Source organism: Pelophylax lessonae (genome assembly GCF_965119305.1).
Source record: "Pelophylax lessonae genome assembly, chromosome: 5".
Classification (NCBI taxonomy): domain Eukaryota; kingdom Metazoa; phylum Chordata; class Amphibia; order Anura; family Ranidae; genus Pelophylax; species Pelophylax lessonae.
The window spans coordinates 560,837,592-560,855,477 of NC_138772.1; the positions used below are offsets into that span (position 1 = coordinate 560,837,592).

The following is a 17,886-nucleotide window of genomic DNA, read 5'->3' on the forward strand; positions in this document are numbered from 1 at the left end:
GAAGCTCTGCCGACCCCTCCCACCAGCCAATGATCTGTCCGCATTGCATAGAGAAGCACAGAGACCCAGTGATGACATTACTGAGGCTAAAATAAAGTGTGTAACGAAAATGGAAAGATTTTGCTAAAAAGTGTAATACATGTATTAATGATAGAGGGGGGCAGGGATAAAAAAAATCAACCTGACAGGGGTCTGACCCTCCCGCTCTCCATCCAAAACTAGATAGAAATCCATGGAGGAGACACTGGATACCAATCAGGAAGTCCATTCAGGTCATTTCTTGGAAATCCAGGATACAAAATCTCCAAATCTGCAGTTCACTGACCCCCCAGCCAGGGTGAGTCTGTCAGATGCTGAAACTGCCAATTACCAAGCAGAAAATGTGCCCGGACCAGCCCACTAATCTCCCACCTCTCTCTTGGGAGCACCGCCCAGTCGGTTCAGCAGCCAGTAACAGCTTAGTACATCCCGCCCACCACTTCCTTCCCACTAGATATGATCTGTATGGATTTTGTTACAAAGTAAGGATACAAAGATACAATTAATAGAGAGAACGCCTCTCACCTGGCTGCCTCAGATCTATAAGATTGTGGGGGTTCCAACATAAAAGTGGGGGCTGTACAGTGGGGGTTTCAACTTAAAAGTGGGGGCTGTACAGTGGGGGTTTCAACTTAAAAGTGGGAGATGTAGAGTGAGGGTTCCAACCTTAAAGTGGGGGGGTGTACAGTGGGGGTTCAACCAAAACGTGGGAGGTGTACAGTGGGGGTTCCAACCTAAAAGTGGGGGTGCACAGTGGGGGTTCTTGAGGTTATGGGACTGGTAATTAAATTTTTGTCCTTAATATGATGGGGGGGGGGCATATTGACGAGGACAAGGGCCTCTTTCCCACAACCCTGGCCCAGTGGTTGTGGGGGTGCGGGCTTTTCAGAATCTAAAAGTCCTTTTAAAAAATAAAGATAAAGTGGCTCCAATACACCATCCCACATTTAACGTCTTGGTGTGAACTTGCACTTTGGGGGACGACTGTTGGGTCAATGGGGACCCGAAGTGACCAAAATTAATAAATTCCTTGAGGTCATTGGTCTAAGGTCTGGTACTCATATTTGTAGTCCTCAATATGACAGAGGGGTCCCATGTTGATGAGGACAAGGGCCTCTTTCCCACAACGCTTGCCTGGTGGTTTCTGAGGTGCGGGCTTATCAGAATTTGGAAGCCCTTTTAGGATAAAGTAGTTCCCATATACCTTCCCACATCTAAATTCTTGGTGTGAACTTCCACCTTGGGGAATGATAAATGTTGGGTCAATGGGGACCCGAATCGACCAAAATTAATCTATTCATTGATGTCATTGGTCTCGGATCTAGTACACACATTTTTAGTCCTCAATATGACTGGGGGGGGGGGGGCAATGTTGATGAGGACAAGGGCCTCTTTCCCACAACCCTGGCCCGGTGGTTTTAGGGATTTGAGATTATTGGAATCTGGAATCCCTTGTAAGATAAAGTGGCTCCCATATACCCTCTTCGGGTCAATTGGGACCCGAAGAGACCCAAATTAATCAATTTCTAAGGTCCCATCCCTTAAAGTCATTGGCCTCAGGTGTGGTTGTGGGAGCGTGGGCTTATCGGAATCTAGAAGCCCTTTTAGGATAAAGTGCTTCTAGATTATACCCTCTCACATTTAGATTCTTGGTGTGCACTTCCACTTTGGGGGGGGGGGGGCGACTAATGTTGGGTCAATGGGGACCCGAAGCGACCCAAATTAATCCATTTCTGAGGTCACATTCCTTGAAGTCATTGGCCTCAGGTGTGGTTGTGGGAGCGTGGGCTTATCGGAATCTAGAAGCCCTTTTAGGATAAAGTGCTTCTAGATTATACCCTCTCACATTTAGATTCTTGGTGTGCACTTCCACTTTGGGGGGGCGATTACTGTTGGGTCAATGGGGACCCGAAGCGACCCAAATTAATCCATTTCTGAGGTCACATTCCTTGAGGTCATTGGTCTCAGGTCTGGTACTCACGTTTTTAGTCCTCAATATGACTGGGGAGGCATGAAAATGAGGACAAGGGCCTCTTCCCCACAACCCTGGCCTACTTAGGGTATTGATTGTTGGGTCAATGGGGACCTGAGGAGACCCAAATTAATCAATTTCTGAGGTCCCATCCCTTGAGGTCATTGGTCTCAGGTCTAGTTTTGGTGGGTGTGGGGGTGCGGGCTTATCAGAATCTGGAAGCCCTTTTAAGATAAAGTGGTTCCCATATACCTTCCCACATTTAAATTCTTGGTGTAAACTTCCACTTTGGGGAATGACAGTTGGGTCAATGGGGGACACGACGCAACCAAAATAATCCATTTCATGTTCCTTGAGGTCATTGGTTTAAGGTCTGGTACTTACATTAGTCCTCAATATGACTAGGGGGAGGGGGCATATTGATGAGGACAAGAGCCTCTTTCCCACAACTCTGGCCTAGTGGTTTTGGGGTGTGGGCTTATCGGACTCTGGAAGACCTTTTAGGATAAAGTGGTTCCCATACAGCCTCCGATGTTTAAGTTCAAACTAAACTTCCACTTTGGGGGACATCTGTTGGGGACCCGAAGTGACCCAAACTACTTCATTTCTTGAGGTTGCTGGTCTCTGGTCCGGGACTCCCATTTTCTTGTCTGATTTGGTCAGCCTGGCACAGCTCAGAATAAGGTACTCCGTGTGGAAATAACCTAACCAGCCAATCATCATCGTCAACAGATTCCAAGAACATTTTCATACATAGGGTTCCCCTCAGCGTGTTACACCATCTATGACTACTATACCTTCAAGCATGGGTGGCTCTGCAGGGTCACGTGACACGAAAGGGGCGGAGCCCCATCACAAACTGACAGACCAAACGAGCACAGCTTTGTCCAATTTTACCAAAAATGTTCGGGTTCTTCCTGTGTTAAAGTTATTTATTACAGAAGGTTTTTTTGTTGAAGTTTATTATAGATGTAGATGTTATATTATCAAGTTGCGTTATTTGTAATGTAAGGAGCCGGGAATTGTCCGCCATGTCCTACGAAGAAGCCAGGAAATACCGCCAAGTCCTGGTTTCCGGAAAGTGTCGGATTCCTTCTACAGATCCGGAACTTTCCATGTACGTGCTCCAGTCTTGTGATCGAAGTAAAAAGAAAATAAAACTTTTATGTTCATTTTTTAAACCTGGGTGTGATTTCTGCTTCTCCGGGACATTCTTCTGCAGCGGTCAGTCTCACTTGGTGATGTCTCATCCTCTAGTACCCAACATGGCGGGGAATTAGAAAACACAGGTCACCTCGAAGTTGGCTGACGTTTCTGATTGGCCACACGTGGGATGGGTTTCTGATAAAAGGGGCTCACTGTAAACTTAGACTTCATTTGGTACCTTAAAGCTCACTACCCGGCTAATGCCATCTCCTTCCTGTACCTCACCCATGGGCTCCTGTAAGATCATGTGCCACTAATCAGCTGGGTTCAACTAATACAGGTAGATCTACATTCTTTACAAGTGAGGCCATAATAAACTGCTCAAGAAAATTAAAGGAACACTTTTTAATCAGAGCATGGCATCAAGTCAATTACACTCCTGGCTGGGATGTTGATCTGGTCAGTTAAGTAGCAGAGGGGGTTGTTAATCAGTATCAGCTGCTTTGGTGTTAATGAAATTAACAACAGGCGCACTAGATGGGCAGCAATGAGACGATCTCCAAAATGGGAATGCTTTTACAGGTGGAGAGCAACTGACATTTTTTTCCCCCCACTCGTCTTTTCTGACTGTTTTTCACTAGTTTTGCATTTGGCTAGGGTCAGTGTCACTACTGGTAGCATGAGGAGATACCTGGACCCTATAGAGGGGGTCAGTGTCACTACTGGTAGTATGAGGCCATACCTGGACCCTATAGAGGGGGTCAGTGTCACTACTGGTAGCATGAGGCCATACCTGGACCCTATAGAGGGGGTCAGTGTCACTACTGGTAGCATGAGGCCATACCTGGAACCTATAGAGGGGGTCAGTGTCACTACTGCTAGCATGAGGCCATACCTGGACCCTATAGAGGGGGGTCAGTGTCACTACTGGTAGCATGAGGAGATACCTGGACCCTATAGAGGGGGGTCAGTGTCACTACTGGTAGCATGAGGAGATACCTGGACCCTATAGAGGGGGTCAGTGTCACTACTGGTAGCATGAGGCCATACCTGGACCCTATAGAGGGGGGTCAGTGTCACTACTGGTAGTATGAGGCCATACCTGGAACCTATAGAGGGGGGTCAGTGTCACTACTGGTAGCATGAGGCCATACCTGGACCCTATAGAGGGGGGGTCAGTGTCACTACTGGTAGCATGAGGAGATACCTGGACCCTATAGAGGGGGTCAGTGTCACTACTGGTAGTATGAGGCCATACCTGGACCCTATAGAGGGGGTCAGTGTCACTACTGGTAGCATGAGGCCATACCTGGACCCTATAGAGGGGGGTCAGTGTCACTACTGGTAGCATGGGGTGATACCTGGACCCTATAGAGGGGGGTCAGTGTCACTACTGGTAGCATGAGGCCATACCTGGACCCTATAGAGGGGGGTCAGTGTCACTACTGGTAGCATGAGGCCATACCTGGACCCTATAGAGGGGGGTCAGTGTCACTGCTGGTAGCATGAGGAGATACCTGGACCCTATAGAGGTTGTACAGGAAGTCCAACTCCTCCAGGATGGCACATCAATACGTCCCATTGCCAGAAGGTTTGCTGTGTCTCCCAGCACAGTCTCAGGAGCATGGAGGAGATTCCAGGAGACAGGCAGTTACTCTAGGAGAGCTGGACAGGACCGTAGAAGGTCCTTAACCCATCAGCAGGACCGGTATCTGCTCCTTTGCAAAGAGAAACAGGATGAACAATGCCAGAGCCCTACAAAATAACCTCCAGCAGGCCACTGGTGTGAATGTCTCTGACAAAGCATTCAGAAACAGACTTCATGAGGGTGGCCTGAGGGCCAAACCTCCTCTAGTGGGCCCTGTGCTCACTGCCGGCACCGTGGAGCACAATTGGCATTTGCCATTGAACACCAGAATTGGGAGGTCCACCACTGGCACCCTGTGCTTTTCACAGATGAGAGCAGGTTCACCCTGAGCACATGTGACAGACGTGAAAGGGTCTGGAGAAGCCGAGGAGAACGTTATGCTGCCTGTAACATCGTTCAGCATGACCGGTTGGGTGGTGGGTCAGTGATGGTCTGGGGAGGCAAATCCATGGAGGGACGCACAGACCTCTACAGGCTAGACAATGGCACCCTGACTGCCATTAGGTATCGGGATGAAATCCTTGGACCCATTGTCAGACCCTACACTGGTGCAGTGGGTCCTGGGTTCCTCCTAGTGCACAACAATGCCCGGCCTCATGTGGTGAGAGTATGCAGCCAGATCCTAGAGGATGAAGGAATTGATACCATTATACAGGAAGCATCGGCTGTACTTCCTCTAGTGCGGCTATTTTCCTCACACTGATGCTCGGGAATGGCGGGTCAGGAACCGACACACCATCCCAGAGCAGCCCTACAGGCTTCCCTCTCAGTTTCACCGTGGTCAGGTGGCGGAGGGAGCCTCAGAGTTAGTAATATTTTTTCTGGGGGCGGTTGCCCCATTGCCGCCCCTGGATCTGTCATTGTCCTCCACTCAGTAGCAACCCCGGCTCTGCTGATCCCCCACTCAATAGTAACTCCCAGCTCTGCTGATCACTGACTCGGTAGTAACTGCCAGCTTTGCTGATCCTACACTCAGTAGTAATCCCCAGCTCATTTCTTGCGTGCAGGACAGCCCATTGAAACAAATTGGCTACCCTACACGAGTTACTAAAATGTGCGCATGCTCGGTAGAACCTGTAGGGATAGCCTTACCTGTGTCCTCCTTGTCTATCTCCAGTCCACCATGATTCTTCACCTGTCAGTGTTCGCTGTTTTCACCCTCTTGTGCCATGTCTCCAGTGTCCCCATGACTCCACGTGCACCCTGGAGCTTCCATTATCTAGCGCAAGGTCTCTCAACCATGGTTCTGTGAGGGGTCCCCAGGGGTTCTGCCACAATCTACCCAGAAATGGCATGCAGCTTATGGGTGGATCACATCCCCTCTGCCGACATAGGGAAGCAGCTGGGATAGTGCTAGATACGGTGTGCTGTTCCCTGCTGGACTCTCCTCTCCATCCCAGATGTTTGTATATGACATCCACTGGGAAGGACAGGATGGGAGGAGGGGCTGGCGAGGAACAGCACACCATAAAAGGATCTCCACCACTTCCCTGCCTGTCCCTCCTCTCCATCCCAGGTGTTTGTTGTGGTGTGCCGTTTATTGTAGGACCCTCCTCTCCATCCCAGGTGTTTGTATGTGATATCCCCTGGGAAGGACAGGATGGGAGGAGGGGGCTGGAGAGAAACAGCACACCACAAGAGGATCCCAACCTCTTCCCTGCCTGCCCCTCCTCTCCATCCCAGGTGTTGTGTTTGTTGCTCTGTTCCCTGCTGGACCCTCCTCTCCTCCGGTCCATCCCAGGTGTTTGTATATGACATCCCCTGGGAAGAACAGGATGGGAGGAGGGGCTGGCGGGAAACAACACACCACAAGAGGATCCCAACTGCTTCCCTGCCTGCCCATCCTCTCCATCCCAGGTGTTTGTTGTGGTGTGCTGTTCCCTAGTCAACCCTCCTCTTCATCCCAGGTGTTTGTACTGTATGTGACATCCCCTGGAAAGGACAGGATGGGAGAAGGGGCTGGCGGGGAACAGCACTTTACGAGAGGATCCCAACTGCTTCCCTGCCTGCCCCGCCTCTCCATCCCAGGTGTTTGTATGTGACATCCCCTGAGAAGGACAGGATGGGAGAAGGGGCTGGCGGGGAACAGCACACTACAAGAGGATCCCAACTGCTTCCCTGCCTGCCCCTCCTCTCCATCCCAGGTGTTGTGTTTGTTGCTCTGTTCCCTGCTGGACCCTCCTCTCCTCCGGTCCATCCCAGGTGTTTGTATATGACATCCCCTGGAAAGGACAGGATGGGAGAAGGGGCTGGCGGGGAACAGCACACTACGAGAGGATCCCAACTGCTTCCCTGCCTGCCCCGCCTCTCCATCCCAGGTGTTTGTATGTGACATCCCCTGAGAAGGACAGGATGGGAGAAGGGGCTGGCGGGGAACAGCACACTACAAGAGGATCCCAACTGCTTCCCTGCCTGCCCCTCCTCTCCATCCCAGGTGTTGTGTTTGTTGCTCTGTTCCCTGCTGGACCCTCCTCTCCTCCGGTCCATCCCAGGTGTTTGTATATGACATCCCCTGGAAAGGACAGGATGGGAGAAGGGGCTGGCGGGGAACAGCACACTACGAGAGGATCCCAACTGCTTCCCTGCCTGCCCCGCCTCTCCATCCCAAGTGTTTGTATGTGACATCCCCTGAGAAGGACAGGATGGGAGAAGGGGCTGGCGGGGAACAGCACACTACAAGAGGATCCCAACTGCTTCCCTGCCTGCCCCTCCTCTCCATCCCAGGTGTTTGTTGTGGTGTGCTGTTCCCTGCCAAACCCTCCTCTCCATCCCAGGTGTTTGTATGCAACATCCCCTGGAAAGGACAGGACCTGAGTAGAGGTTGGCGGGAAAAGCACACTACAAGAGGATCCTAACTGCTTCCCTGCCTGCCCCTCCTCTCCTTCCCAGGTGTTTGTTGTGGTGCACTGTTCCCTGCTGACCCTCCTCTCCATCCCAGGTGTTTGTATGTGATATCCCCTGGGAAGGACAGGATGGGAGGAGGGGCTGGAGAGAAACAGCACACCACAAGAGGATCCCAACTGCTTCCCTGCCTGCCCCTCCTCTCCATCCCAGGTGTTTGTTGTGGTGTGCTGTTCCCTGCTGACCCTCCTCTCCACCCCAGATGTTTGTATATGACATCCACTGGGAAGGACAGGATGGGAGGAGGGGCTGGCGAGGAACAGCACACCATAAAAGGATCTCCACCACTTCCCTGCCTGCCCCTCCACTCCATCCCAGGTGTTTGTTGTGGTGTGCTGTTTCTTGTAGGACCCTCCTCTCCATCCCAGGTGTTTGTATGTGATATCCCCTGGGAAGGACAGGATGGGAGGAGGGGCTGGAGAGAAACAGCACACCACAAGAGGATCCCAACTGCTTCCCTGCCTGCCCCTCCTCTATATCCCAGGTGTTTGTTGTGGTGTGCTGTTCCCTAGTCAACCCTCCTCTTCATCCCAGGTGTTTGTATGTGATATCCCCTGGGAAGGACAGGATGGGAGAAGGGGTTGGCGGGGAACAACACACTACGAGAGGATCCCAACTGCTTCCCTGCCTGCCCCGCCTCTCCATCCCAGGTGTTTGTTGTGGTGTGCTGTTCCCTGCTGGACCCCTCTCTCCATCCCAGGTGTTTGTATGATACATCCCCAGGGAAGAACAGGATGGGAGGAGGGGCTGGCGGGGAACAGCACACCACAAAAGGATCCCAACCGCTTCCCTGACAGACCTTCCTCTCCATCCCAGGTGTTTGTATGATACATCCCCTGGAAAAGACAGGAAGGGAGGAGGGGCTGACGGGGAACAGCACAACACAATAGGATCCCAACCACTTCCCTGCCGCACTCTCCTCTACATCTCAGGAGGACATCAAAGGAAACAACTAGAAAGAGTCCAAACCCTCACTCACCCGGCCAACTCCGGCCTTAACATGTACATCACGACACAAACCTTTTTTTTGATAATGATGAGTGGAGCTGGACAGGTTGGAGCCCCTACCTGCTCTTCACTTCTATCCAAGGCTCTGTGAGATTTCCCCCTCACTTCCTGTCCTCGTGACAACATTTTAGCAGACAGGAAGTGGTGGAAAACAACCAACAGAAATAGAGCAGAGTAGGAGAGTGTTAGAACCCCGGTCAGGTTTGTGTTGCCGTGCCGCTGTTAGCGATTTTCATCCACTTCCTGCCCGGTGAAACGGTTGTCAGCGGGACAGGAAGTGAGGACAAATCTATATAATGGGGCCCCAGAAAGCAACAAAGACACCCCCCCTTACTCTGGCCACCTGGTCCTGGTCCTCCAGCTTCTAGAAAACTCATGCCGCATCTCCCAGGAGGCTGCAGGCTCGGGAACATGGTAACGGCCAGAGGGGGGGGGGGGTACAGGAGTGAGCTGCATGGAAAAAGACCAAGATGGAGGAGCACAGCGAACCACAGGAGGACAACGCTGGCTTCACAATCAAACAATAATAAAACACACATGAAAGTGGGGGGGGGGGGATTAGTAATGCTTTACTATCACTTTAAATGGTTTCCTATACCAAGTCATGATGTGTCAGTATCTGTGTGATATCAGGGAAGCGGCTAATACTATCCCAGCCGCTTCCCTGCCTGGCTCTGTGTCCGCAGAGGGGACGTGACCCACCCATCCGCTGCGTGCCCCTGGAGAGCAGATTGTGCTGGAACCCTGCGCTGGATGATGGATGCTCTAGGGTGTGGTAGCATTAGCTCAATACAGTGGGGGGCACTGTGGTTCAGCAGCAATGAGGGGGCCTTCCCGTCCGCTGCTGAAAACAAACAAGAAGCGGGCTGAGCACTTCTCAGCCATTCACAGAGAGCCTTTTATCAATAGATGACACCACTATCTCCACTTTGGCCAATCAGAGGAAGCCTTGTATACATTGATAAAATAAAGGGCTTCCTATAAGAAGCTCTCAGCCCGCCTCTTGTTCTGGCAGCGGACAAGAAGTCCTCGTATTGCTGCCAGAAGAAACAAGAGGCGGAAGCCTTGTACTTTTATCAATGGATACAAGGCTTCTTGTGATTGGCTGAATTGGAAATAGTGGTGTCATCTGCGTACATCTCCACCTCAGCCAATCAGTGTAAGCCTTATATGCATTAATAAAAATAAAAGGCTCCCTGTGAATGGCTGAGAAGTGCTCAGCCCACCTCTTGTTTGTTCTGCCAACAGACAGGAAGTCCTGTACCACTCCAAAACACAGCGCCACCTACTGTATGGAGGTAATGCTACAACAACAGGATACTTCCTTTCTGTTCTGGCAGCAGACAAGAAGTCCTCGTACTGCTACCAGAACACAGCGCCACCTACTGTATGATAATGCTACTACAATAGGATACTTCCTTTCTGTTCTGGCAGCGGACAAGAAGTCCTCGTATTGCTGCCTAAACAAACAAGAGGTGGAAGCCTTGTACTTTTATCAATGGATACAAGGCTTCTTGCGATTGGCTGAAGTGGAGATAGTGGTGTCATCTGCCTGAATCTCCATCTCGGCCAATCAGAGTAAGCCTTGTATGCATTAATAAGAATAAAAGGCTCCCTGTGAATGGCTGAGAAGTGCTCAGCCCGCCTCTTGTTTGTTCTGGCAGCAGACAGGAAGTCCTGTACCACTCCAAAACACAGCGCCACCTACTGTATTGAGCTAATGCTACTACAATAGGATACTTCACTTTTGTTCTGGCAGTAGACAAGAAGTCCTCGTATTGCTGCCAGAACAAACAAGAGGCGGAAGCCTTGTACTTTTATCCATGGATACAAGACTACTTTTGATTGGCTGAAGTGGAAATATTGGTGTCATCTGCCTGTATCTCCACCTCAGCCAGAGTAAGCCTTGTATGCATTGATAAGAATAAAAGGTTCCCTGTGAATGGCTGAGAGGTGCTCAGCCCACCTCTTGTTTGTTCTGGCAGCAGACAGGAGGGCCCCAAATTGCTGCACACAGCGCCACCTACTGTATGGAGCTAATGCTACCACAATATGATGCTTCTGGTTTGTTCTGACAGTAGACAGGAAGTCCCTGTACCACTCCAAAACACAGCGCCACCTACTGTATGGAGGTAATGCTACTACAACAGGATACTTCCTATTTGTTCTGGCAGTAGACAAGAAGTCCTCATATTGCTGCCAGAACAAACAAGAGGTGGAAGCCTTGTACTTTTATCAATGGATACAAGGCTTCTTGTGATTGGCTGAAGTGGAGATAGTGGTGTCATCTGCCTGCATCTCCATCTCGGCCAATCAGAGTAAGCCTTGTATGCATTAATAAGAATAAAAGGCTCCCTGTGAATGGCTGAGAAGTGCTCAGCCCGCCTCTTGTTTGTTCTGGCAGCACACAGGAGGGCCCCAAATTGCAGCACACAGCGCCACCTACAGTATGGAGCTGATGCTATGTACAGTTTATACAGCGCTGACAGCAGTTACATCACTTAAAGTAGATTTATAGGCAAAACTTTTCCTTTTGGATAGAGTAAGGGAGGGTAATAACCACTGTTTTTCATCATCCCTGTCCCATTGGGGAGATTTCCCTTCACTTCCTGTCCCATAGTCAAACAGGAAGCGAGAGGAAATCCCTGCAAACTGAGGGAATTCTTTGTGGCCCCACAGGTCACCAGTGTCCCCATTGGAAGATTTTTCCTCTATTACCTTTCTGGGGACAACCCAGAATTTGGATTTTCTTTTACTTTCAATGATAAAACAGGACAAATGGAGGGTGAATCTCTCAAATAGGGGCACAGGCAGCAATAAAACTTGACAGGGGTTCTCATCCCTCTCCACTTTATCCAATACTAAAAAATAAAAAAAGTTTTGCCTTTAGTCACACATTAATAAAAGAAAATAGCTGGATCCGGCCAGCTTGGCCCAAACTATTTAAATCAGGGAGATGGGCAAACTCCGGCCCCTCCAGCTGTTGCAGAACTCCAAGTCCCATGAGGCATTGCAAGATGACAGCCACGAGCTTGGCTCCAAGAGACAGAGGCATGATGGGACTTGTAGTCCCACAACAGCTTGATGACCGGAGTTTACTCACCCCCCTGATTTAAAGTGACAGGAAACCTGAATCTGCTCAGCAGATGACTCCTCAATTGTCCGGAAGCACGATAATGCACGACAAGACGCAGTTGCTTGAGTGCTTTAATGTAAGGAAAATATATTCTCTCCAGGCAGTGGATGAATGAAATATACACATTATATTATACTTGGGAATGGCTGAGACATACAAGGCGGCCGGCACCATTGTCATCGCCCGTTATTAGGGGTGTGGTCAGCCCGGCGTCATTCTCTCCCTCTGCAGCAGATAACTGGAGGTCCGGATGGCGAGCGGCAGGGAGGAGGAGGGGTCCTGGTGAAAGCATGGCTTCCCCACGTCAGCCGGAGGCGTCAGCACGAATTGAGCCACGCTGGGCAGCTTCAGCAGGTTGAGGAGCTCGGTGGCCCGTATGAGGATCTGCTCGCTGTTCTCCTCCCCGTACGACGACACCATGGCGGAGCTCTGCACGCAGGACCTCATCTTGGATAAGTAGAGCGACACCCTGGGGATGAGGTCCTGGCTGCGGGAGGCCAGCTTGGTGAGAGTCGTCATCAGGGTGGTGATCACCCGCGGCGAGGAGATGGGGGAGCTGGAGGAGCCTCGCAGCTGCGTGATCTCAAACAACAAAGCCTCCAGGACCTCGAAGAATCTGTTGACCTGCTCCACGGTGCAGCGCTTGTCATAGGACACGGACAGGTACTCCCCCATGGCCCACACCACGTGGACGAAGAACGCCTCCTTGTTCTGGATGTTGCCCACCGTGCTTACAAAGTCCAGCAGCTCGCGGGAGAGTTCGATGACCACGGAGGGGTGGAGGCGGCACAGGAGTGGGATCTGGGAGCTCAGCACCCGATGCGCCTCGGCCTGGAAGGCGGGGGAGCTGTAGAGGAGGTTGCTTCGCCCCAAGATGGTCAGCACCACCTCGTTGACCAGAGGGCCATCTGCAAACGTGGCGATGGTGCGGATGTAGAGCTGGAGGAGGCCAGGGACAACCTGCGCACACTGGACCACACGGGGGGAGGTGCTCATGTCCGACAGTAGGTGGCGCAGCTGAGCGAAGTCCTCAGGGGGTGGCCCGTTCCACGCCTCGCAGCGCAGCAGGTATTGGAACACTTTCTTGTATTGGGGATGGCGGAACGCCTCGGCAGAGCTGGTGGGGAGCGAGGATGGGTCCAGAGCCGCCATAGACGGGGCACAGTTCTGCTGGAGCTCCATGGCGGCTGTAAGACACGGCAGGTCCAGCAAGGCATGGAGCATCTCGATGGCCGAATCCACCTTAAACAGAAGCGGGAGGAGCGCGGCAAACTCTGCCGCCAGCGCCGGGGCATTCCACGCCAGCAGCTTGAGGAGGTTGGGGAAGCCGGAGCGGAAGGCCTCCACGTTCTCCACCAGGAAGGCGCCGTTGGCTCGACAGAAGCGAAGGAACTGGAAGGCCAGGGAGGGCCAATGGTAGGAGTCGGCGGGGACCCTGGAGAAGAGGTGGCGGTAGACGGCCTCGGACTCCACGGCGGCGGCCTCACTGTGGTTGAGGTAGAACTGGGCGACGGGCAACAAGGCGGGCGCCAGAAGGGGCTGGGAGCAGAGGCGGCCGTGGAGGACTTTGAAGAGGGGGAGGGTCCGGTAGAGGAAGGACACGTCCTGCTTACACAGGAGGTCGATGAGGCCGACGGCCTCCACCACGCAGGCCTTCTGGAGGTCCAGGTCGGCTCTTCTCACCGGCTTGCGGTTGCATTGCTCTAGGACCCGCAGGCAGTACTCGAAGCTCTTCTCCCTCAGCCGTTCCCGGGGAGGGAGGAGGCGGCTGGAGGTGGACGAGGCGGAAACCATGGAGATGACGGAGCCGTCCACCTCAGACTTGTCTTCTGATCCCGCCCCCGCCGCACCATAGAGGAGGAGCCAGCGGCGGAGGACGGAGAACCCCTGGACGTTCATCCACTGCTCCTCGCTCAGGTTGGGGGTTCCACTGAGGACGGTGAAGAAGTCGGTGGAGGCCGTGCCGTCCACCTCGTAGATGGCGCCTGGCTGCTTGAGGCGGGGGCTGGTGAAGAAGCCGGTGGCGGGGGCCACGGGGCCCCCCTGGTGGAAGGAGGCGTAGCGCAGCCAGTCGGCCATCTTCTTACTGACGGCGTTGACGTTCTCCTCCTGGAGGATCTCCGGAAGGGCGCCAGCCGCTCCCATCAACGCTGGCAGGGCGGCCCTCAGGACGTGGCCCTCCGGGGCCCGGGACTCCAGCACACGGCACAGGCGGGGCCCCAGGTCCATCAAGTCGCTATGGGAGGCCTGGGCCAGCAGGGCGGAGAAAAAGGGGCCCCCCGGCTGAAGGTTGGGGTCCCAGGAGAGGCTCACCTCGGGGGAGGGGCATAGCTGGCACAAGATATCGGCACTCAGGGCCTGGAGCTGAGGCTGGGGCCCCCACAGAGTCTCTACTAACTGCCCCACCAGGGGGGAGGCCAGGTGACGGCGCCCCCTACTGGCGGCTGTGATCAGCTGCAGCCTCCGCAAGATGTCCGCCGTCTCCGGCCCGGGGCTACTCAGGAGGCTCCGACACCGACTATAGAACTTATCCAGCTCATCCCCCGACACCTCCCGGGCCTGCCGGAGCAGACTGTCCGCCGCTGGACCGAACATCCCGCCACACTTCCGGGTTCTGAGTCAGCTGACAGCGGTGGAGGAGTCATGTGACGCCCGAGTATCACGTGACTTTCCCCGCTTCCTGTTCCTCCAAAGGCGAGAAATAAACAGGGCGTGTCATGGAAACAACTCCATTGCCATAGCAACCAGCTCTGCGCTTCCATGGCAACCAGTCAGCGTTCTCCTTATCTGGAAAGTTAGGACTCACATTGGTTGCCATGGTGACTGCAGAGCCCTGATTGGCCCCAGGAGCTGACACTCTACCAGGATAACTGTGTATGGGGGGACTCCAGTCCCAAACCTAGAGCCATTCCAAGTCCTAATCCCAATCCCAGTCCTTTTCCCTGTCCCAGTCCTAATCCCAGTTCTAATCCCAGTACCCAGTCCATTGTGTCCCAGGAGCTGACACTCTACCAGGATAACTGTATGGGGGGACTCCAGTCCCAGTCCTATTCCCAGTCCCAAACCTAGAGCTATTCCCAGTCCTATTCCCCTTCCCAGAGCCATTCCCAGTCCCAGTCCTAATCCCAGTATCCAGTCACAGAGCCATTCCAAATCCTAATCCCAGTACCCAGTCCATGGTGTCCCGGAAGCTGACACTCTACCAGGATAACTGTGTATTGGGGACTCCAGTCCCAAACCTAGAGCCAGTCCCAATCCCTGTCCCAGAGCCATCCCCGGGCCTATTCCTAGTACCCAGTCCCAGAGCCAATCCCAGTACCCAGTACATGGTGTCCCAGGAGCTGACACTCTAGCAGGATAACTGTGTATGGGGGACTCCAGTCCCATTCCCCATCCCAGACCCATTCCCAGTCCTACTCCTAGTACCCAGTCCCAGAGCCATTCCCAATCCTATTTACAGTACCCAGTCACAGAGCCATTCCAAGTCCTATTCCCAGTACCCAGTCCTTTTCCCTGTCCCAGTCCTAATCCCAGTACCCAGTCCATGGTGTCCCAGGAGCTGACAACCTACCAGGATAACTGTGTATGGAGGGACTCCAGTCCCGGGCCTATTCCCAGTCCCAAACATAGAGCCAGTCCCAATCCCAGTCCCATTCCCAGAGCCATTCCCAGTCCTACTCCTAGTACCCAGTCCCAGAGCCATTCCCAATCCTATTCCTAGTATCCAGTCCTAGAGCCATTCCCAGTCCTAATTCCAATCCTATTCCCTGTCCCAGTCCTAATCCCAGTACCCAGTCCATGGTGTCCCAGGAGCTGACACTCTACCAGGATAACTGTGTATGGGGGGATTCCAGTCCCAGAGCTATTCCCAGTCCTATTCCCAGTACCCAGTCCCAGAGCTATTCCCAGTACCCAGTCCCAGAGCTATTCCCAGTCCCAGAGCTATTCCCAGTACCCAGTCCATGGTGTCCCAGAAGCTGACACTCTACCAGGATAACTATGTATGAGGGACTCCAGTACCCAGTCTTAGAGCTAACAACTTAGCTTGTATACGTTTTGGAACCTTCTCTTTTATTCTCACCCACTTTATATACAGCATGCACCCCCCCCCCCCCCACACACACACACACACAAACACAATAGGTGAGTTCATTAACAATGGGACAGACAGGCTTAACAGAATCCACATCACACCTCAATACACAGACAATAGGGAGAGCCTGTCTCTGACATTGAAGTACAATACACATTATCAGAAGTGTAAACACAGAACCCATTTGAAGCAATCCAAACCATATTCTCAGTGTCCATTAAAGAGGAAGTAAACCCTAAGTAAAAGTAAAAAAAATGAGAAAAAAAACCTGTAAAGATAAAGGCATAATGAGCTAGTATGCATCGCATACTAGCTCATTATGAAATACTTGCCTTACACCCGCAGTGCTGCACACTCAGCCATCTGATTGGCTGGAGGCGCAATTACATCACTCCCGTGCATGCGCGCGGGAGCCGCCGTTCACGGCACTGGGCTCTGAAGGAACGGCAAGTGCGGCCGTTCCTTTAGAGTGCATGCGCCAATGACGTCATTGGCTGCATGCACTGTAACTATCTCCTAAACAGTGCATGTTTAGGAGATATATATAGCACCTATAGGTAAGCCTTAAAATAAGCTTACCTATAGGTAAAAGTCTCTAAAGTGGGTTTACAACCACTTTAAGTACATGACTTTCACTCCCAGTGATGGTGTGTAGTGTTGAGCGAACACGGACTGTATTATTCGGGTTCGTACCGAATAATTGGATTTTTGCTACCCGGACACGGACCCGAAAACTTTACTGTATGTTCGGGTTTAAAATCCGTGTTCGGTAATTTTATTTCCTGTTTTGTATGTATTGGCACGCTTTTAATGGTGGGCTTTCAACAGCCAATAAACAAGCGTTTAACTGGTGTGCCTTAAGCCATCCCAGCCATGCCTACTAATGTGGTGGGTAGGAAAGTGCGCTGATTCAATATAGGGTGTGCTGCTACCTTAGAGTGTATGTTGTAGAATAGGTAAAGAAATCAGGTGCGCTGCCCTAGTGCATATGTGCAACATACAAAATGATGTAAACAAATAAACCAAAAATGCAATAATAATGCAAAAAAATGAAAACGTATGCAAATCGTGTAAAACAAAAAATGTCCAGAAGGTGACTAGTGATACACCAATGTGCAATAAACGTCCATATTATAAGTCCATAAATAAAGTGCAAAAAATGGTGACAAAAACTTCCAGCTTGGGGAAAGGTGAACTGTGATTGGAAGGTGCAAAGTCCCACCACCAGCTTGGCCTCTTACCAGAAGTTAAACGTTAAGGGCATATATGAATATGACCGCTCCAAAGGTCATGCAGCCAGGTAGAAAAGTTCCCAGAAATACAGAAGGCACTCTGACACACTCGTGCTCCCTAGACTCTTACCGGACAAAAGCCAAACAAGAAGCCTGGTTCTATGGTGATGAGTGGTCCTGCCGGGGGTTACTGGACTCTAGGATGGCTGATGTAGTTGCTTGTGTCCAAGAGGAACAGACCCAGTCAGAAAGCCTGACGAAAGAAGATCCTGCCAAAGGTGGCTAGACTCTGATTGGCTGCTGTAACTCCTTAGTCTGGTCGACCTCAATAATAGGGGACACAACAGAGGGGACCGCAATGGTGCATTACCAACAGTAGATTTTTATTAAAACAAGTGGTTGCACTTACAGTTGTGAAGACACCTCCTATCTAAGTGGATGCCCTATCGGGAGAAACGCGTCAGAGAGGAGGCGCCGCGTCATCACATCTAGACCAGGCAGCGGTCTGCACTGCAGGCGGACCCCGCCATACAGCTCCTCCGTGAGGGAACTCGCTATTATTGTCTTCACTAGGGTTGAGCGAACACCTAGATGTCCGTGTTCGACGGGTTCGGCCGAACTTTAAAAAAAAGTCCGGGTCCGTGTCCCGGACTTTTACCGAACTTTTCCCGGACACCGAACCCCATTGAAGTCAATGGGGACCCGAACTTT

The 17,886-nt window shown here is 52.0% G+C and overlaps 1 protein-coding gene across 1 annotated transcript; it reads right to left on the minus strand.

The window, feature by feature from the left end:
• Window positions 1-11,915: 11,915 nt before the first annotated feature.
• Window positions 11,916-14,470, minus strand: AP5Z1 (adaptor related protein complex 5 subunit zeta 1). The gene has a single exon (XM_082259170.1). It carries the CDS (start codon window positions 14,443-14,445, stop codon window positions 12,052-12,054), a length of 2,394 nt encoding a protein of 797 aa, XP_082115296.1. The 5' UTR covers window positions 14,446-14,470; the 3' UTR covers window positions 11,916-12,051.
• Window positions 14,471-17,886: the final 3,416 nt, after the last annotated feature.

What these genes read in the sequence shown, in the direction of transcription:
- AP5Z1 (XM_082259170.1), bottom strand. Translation starts at nt 14,445, where the DNA reads ATGTTCGGTCCAGCGGCGGACAGTCTGCTCCGGCAGGCCCGGGAGGTG.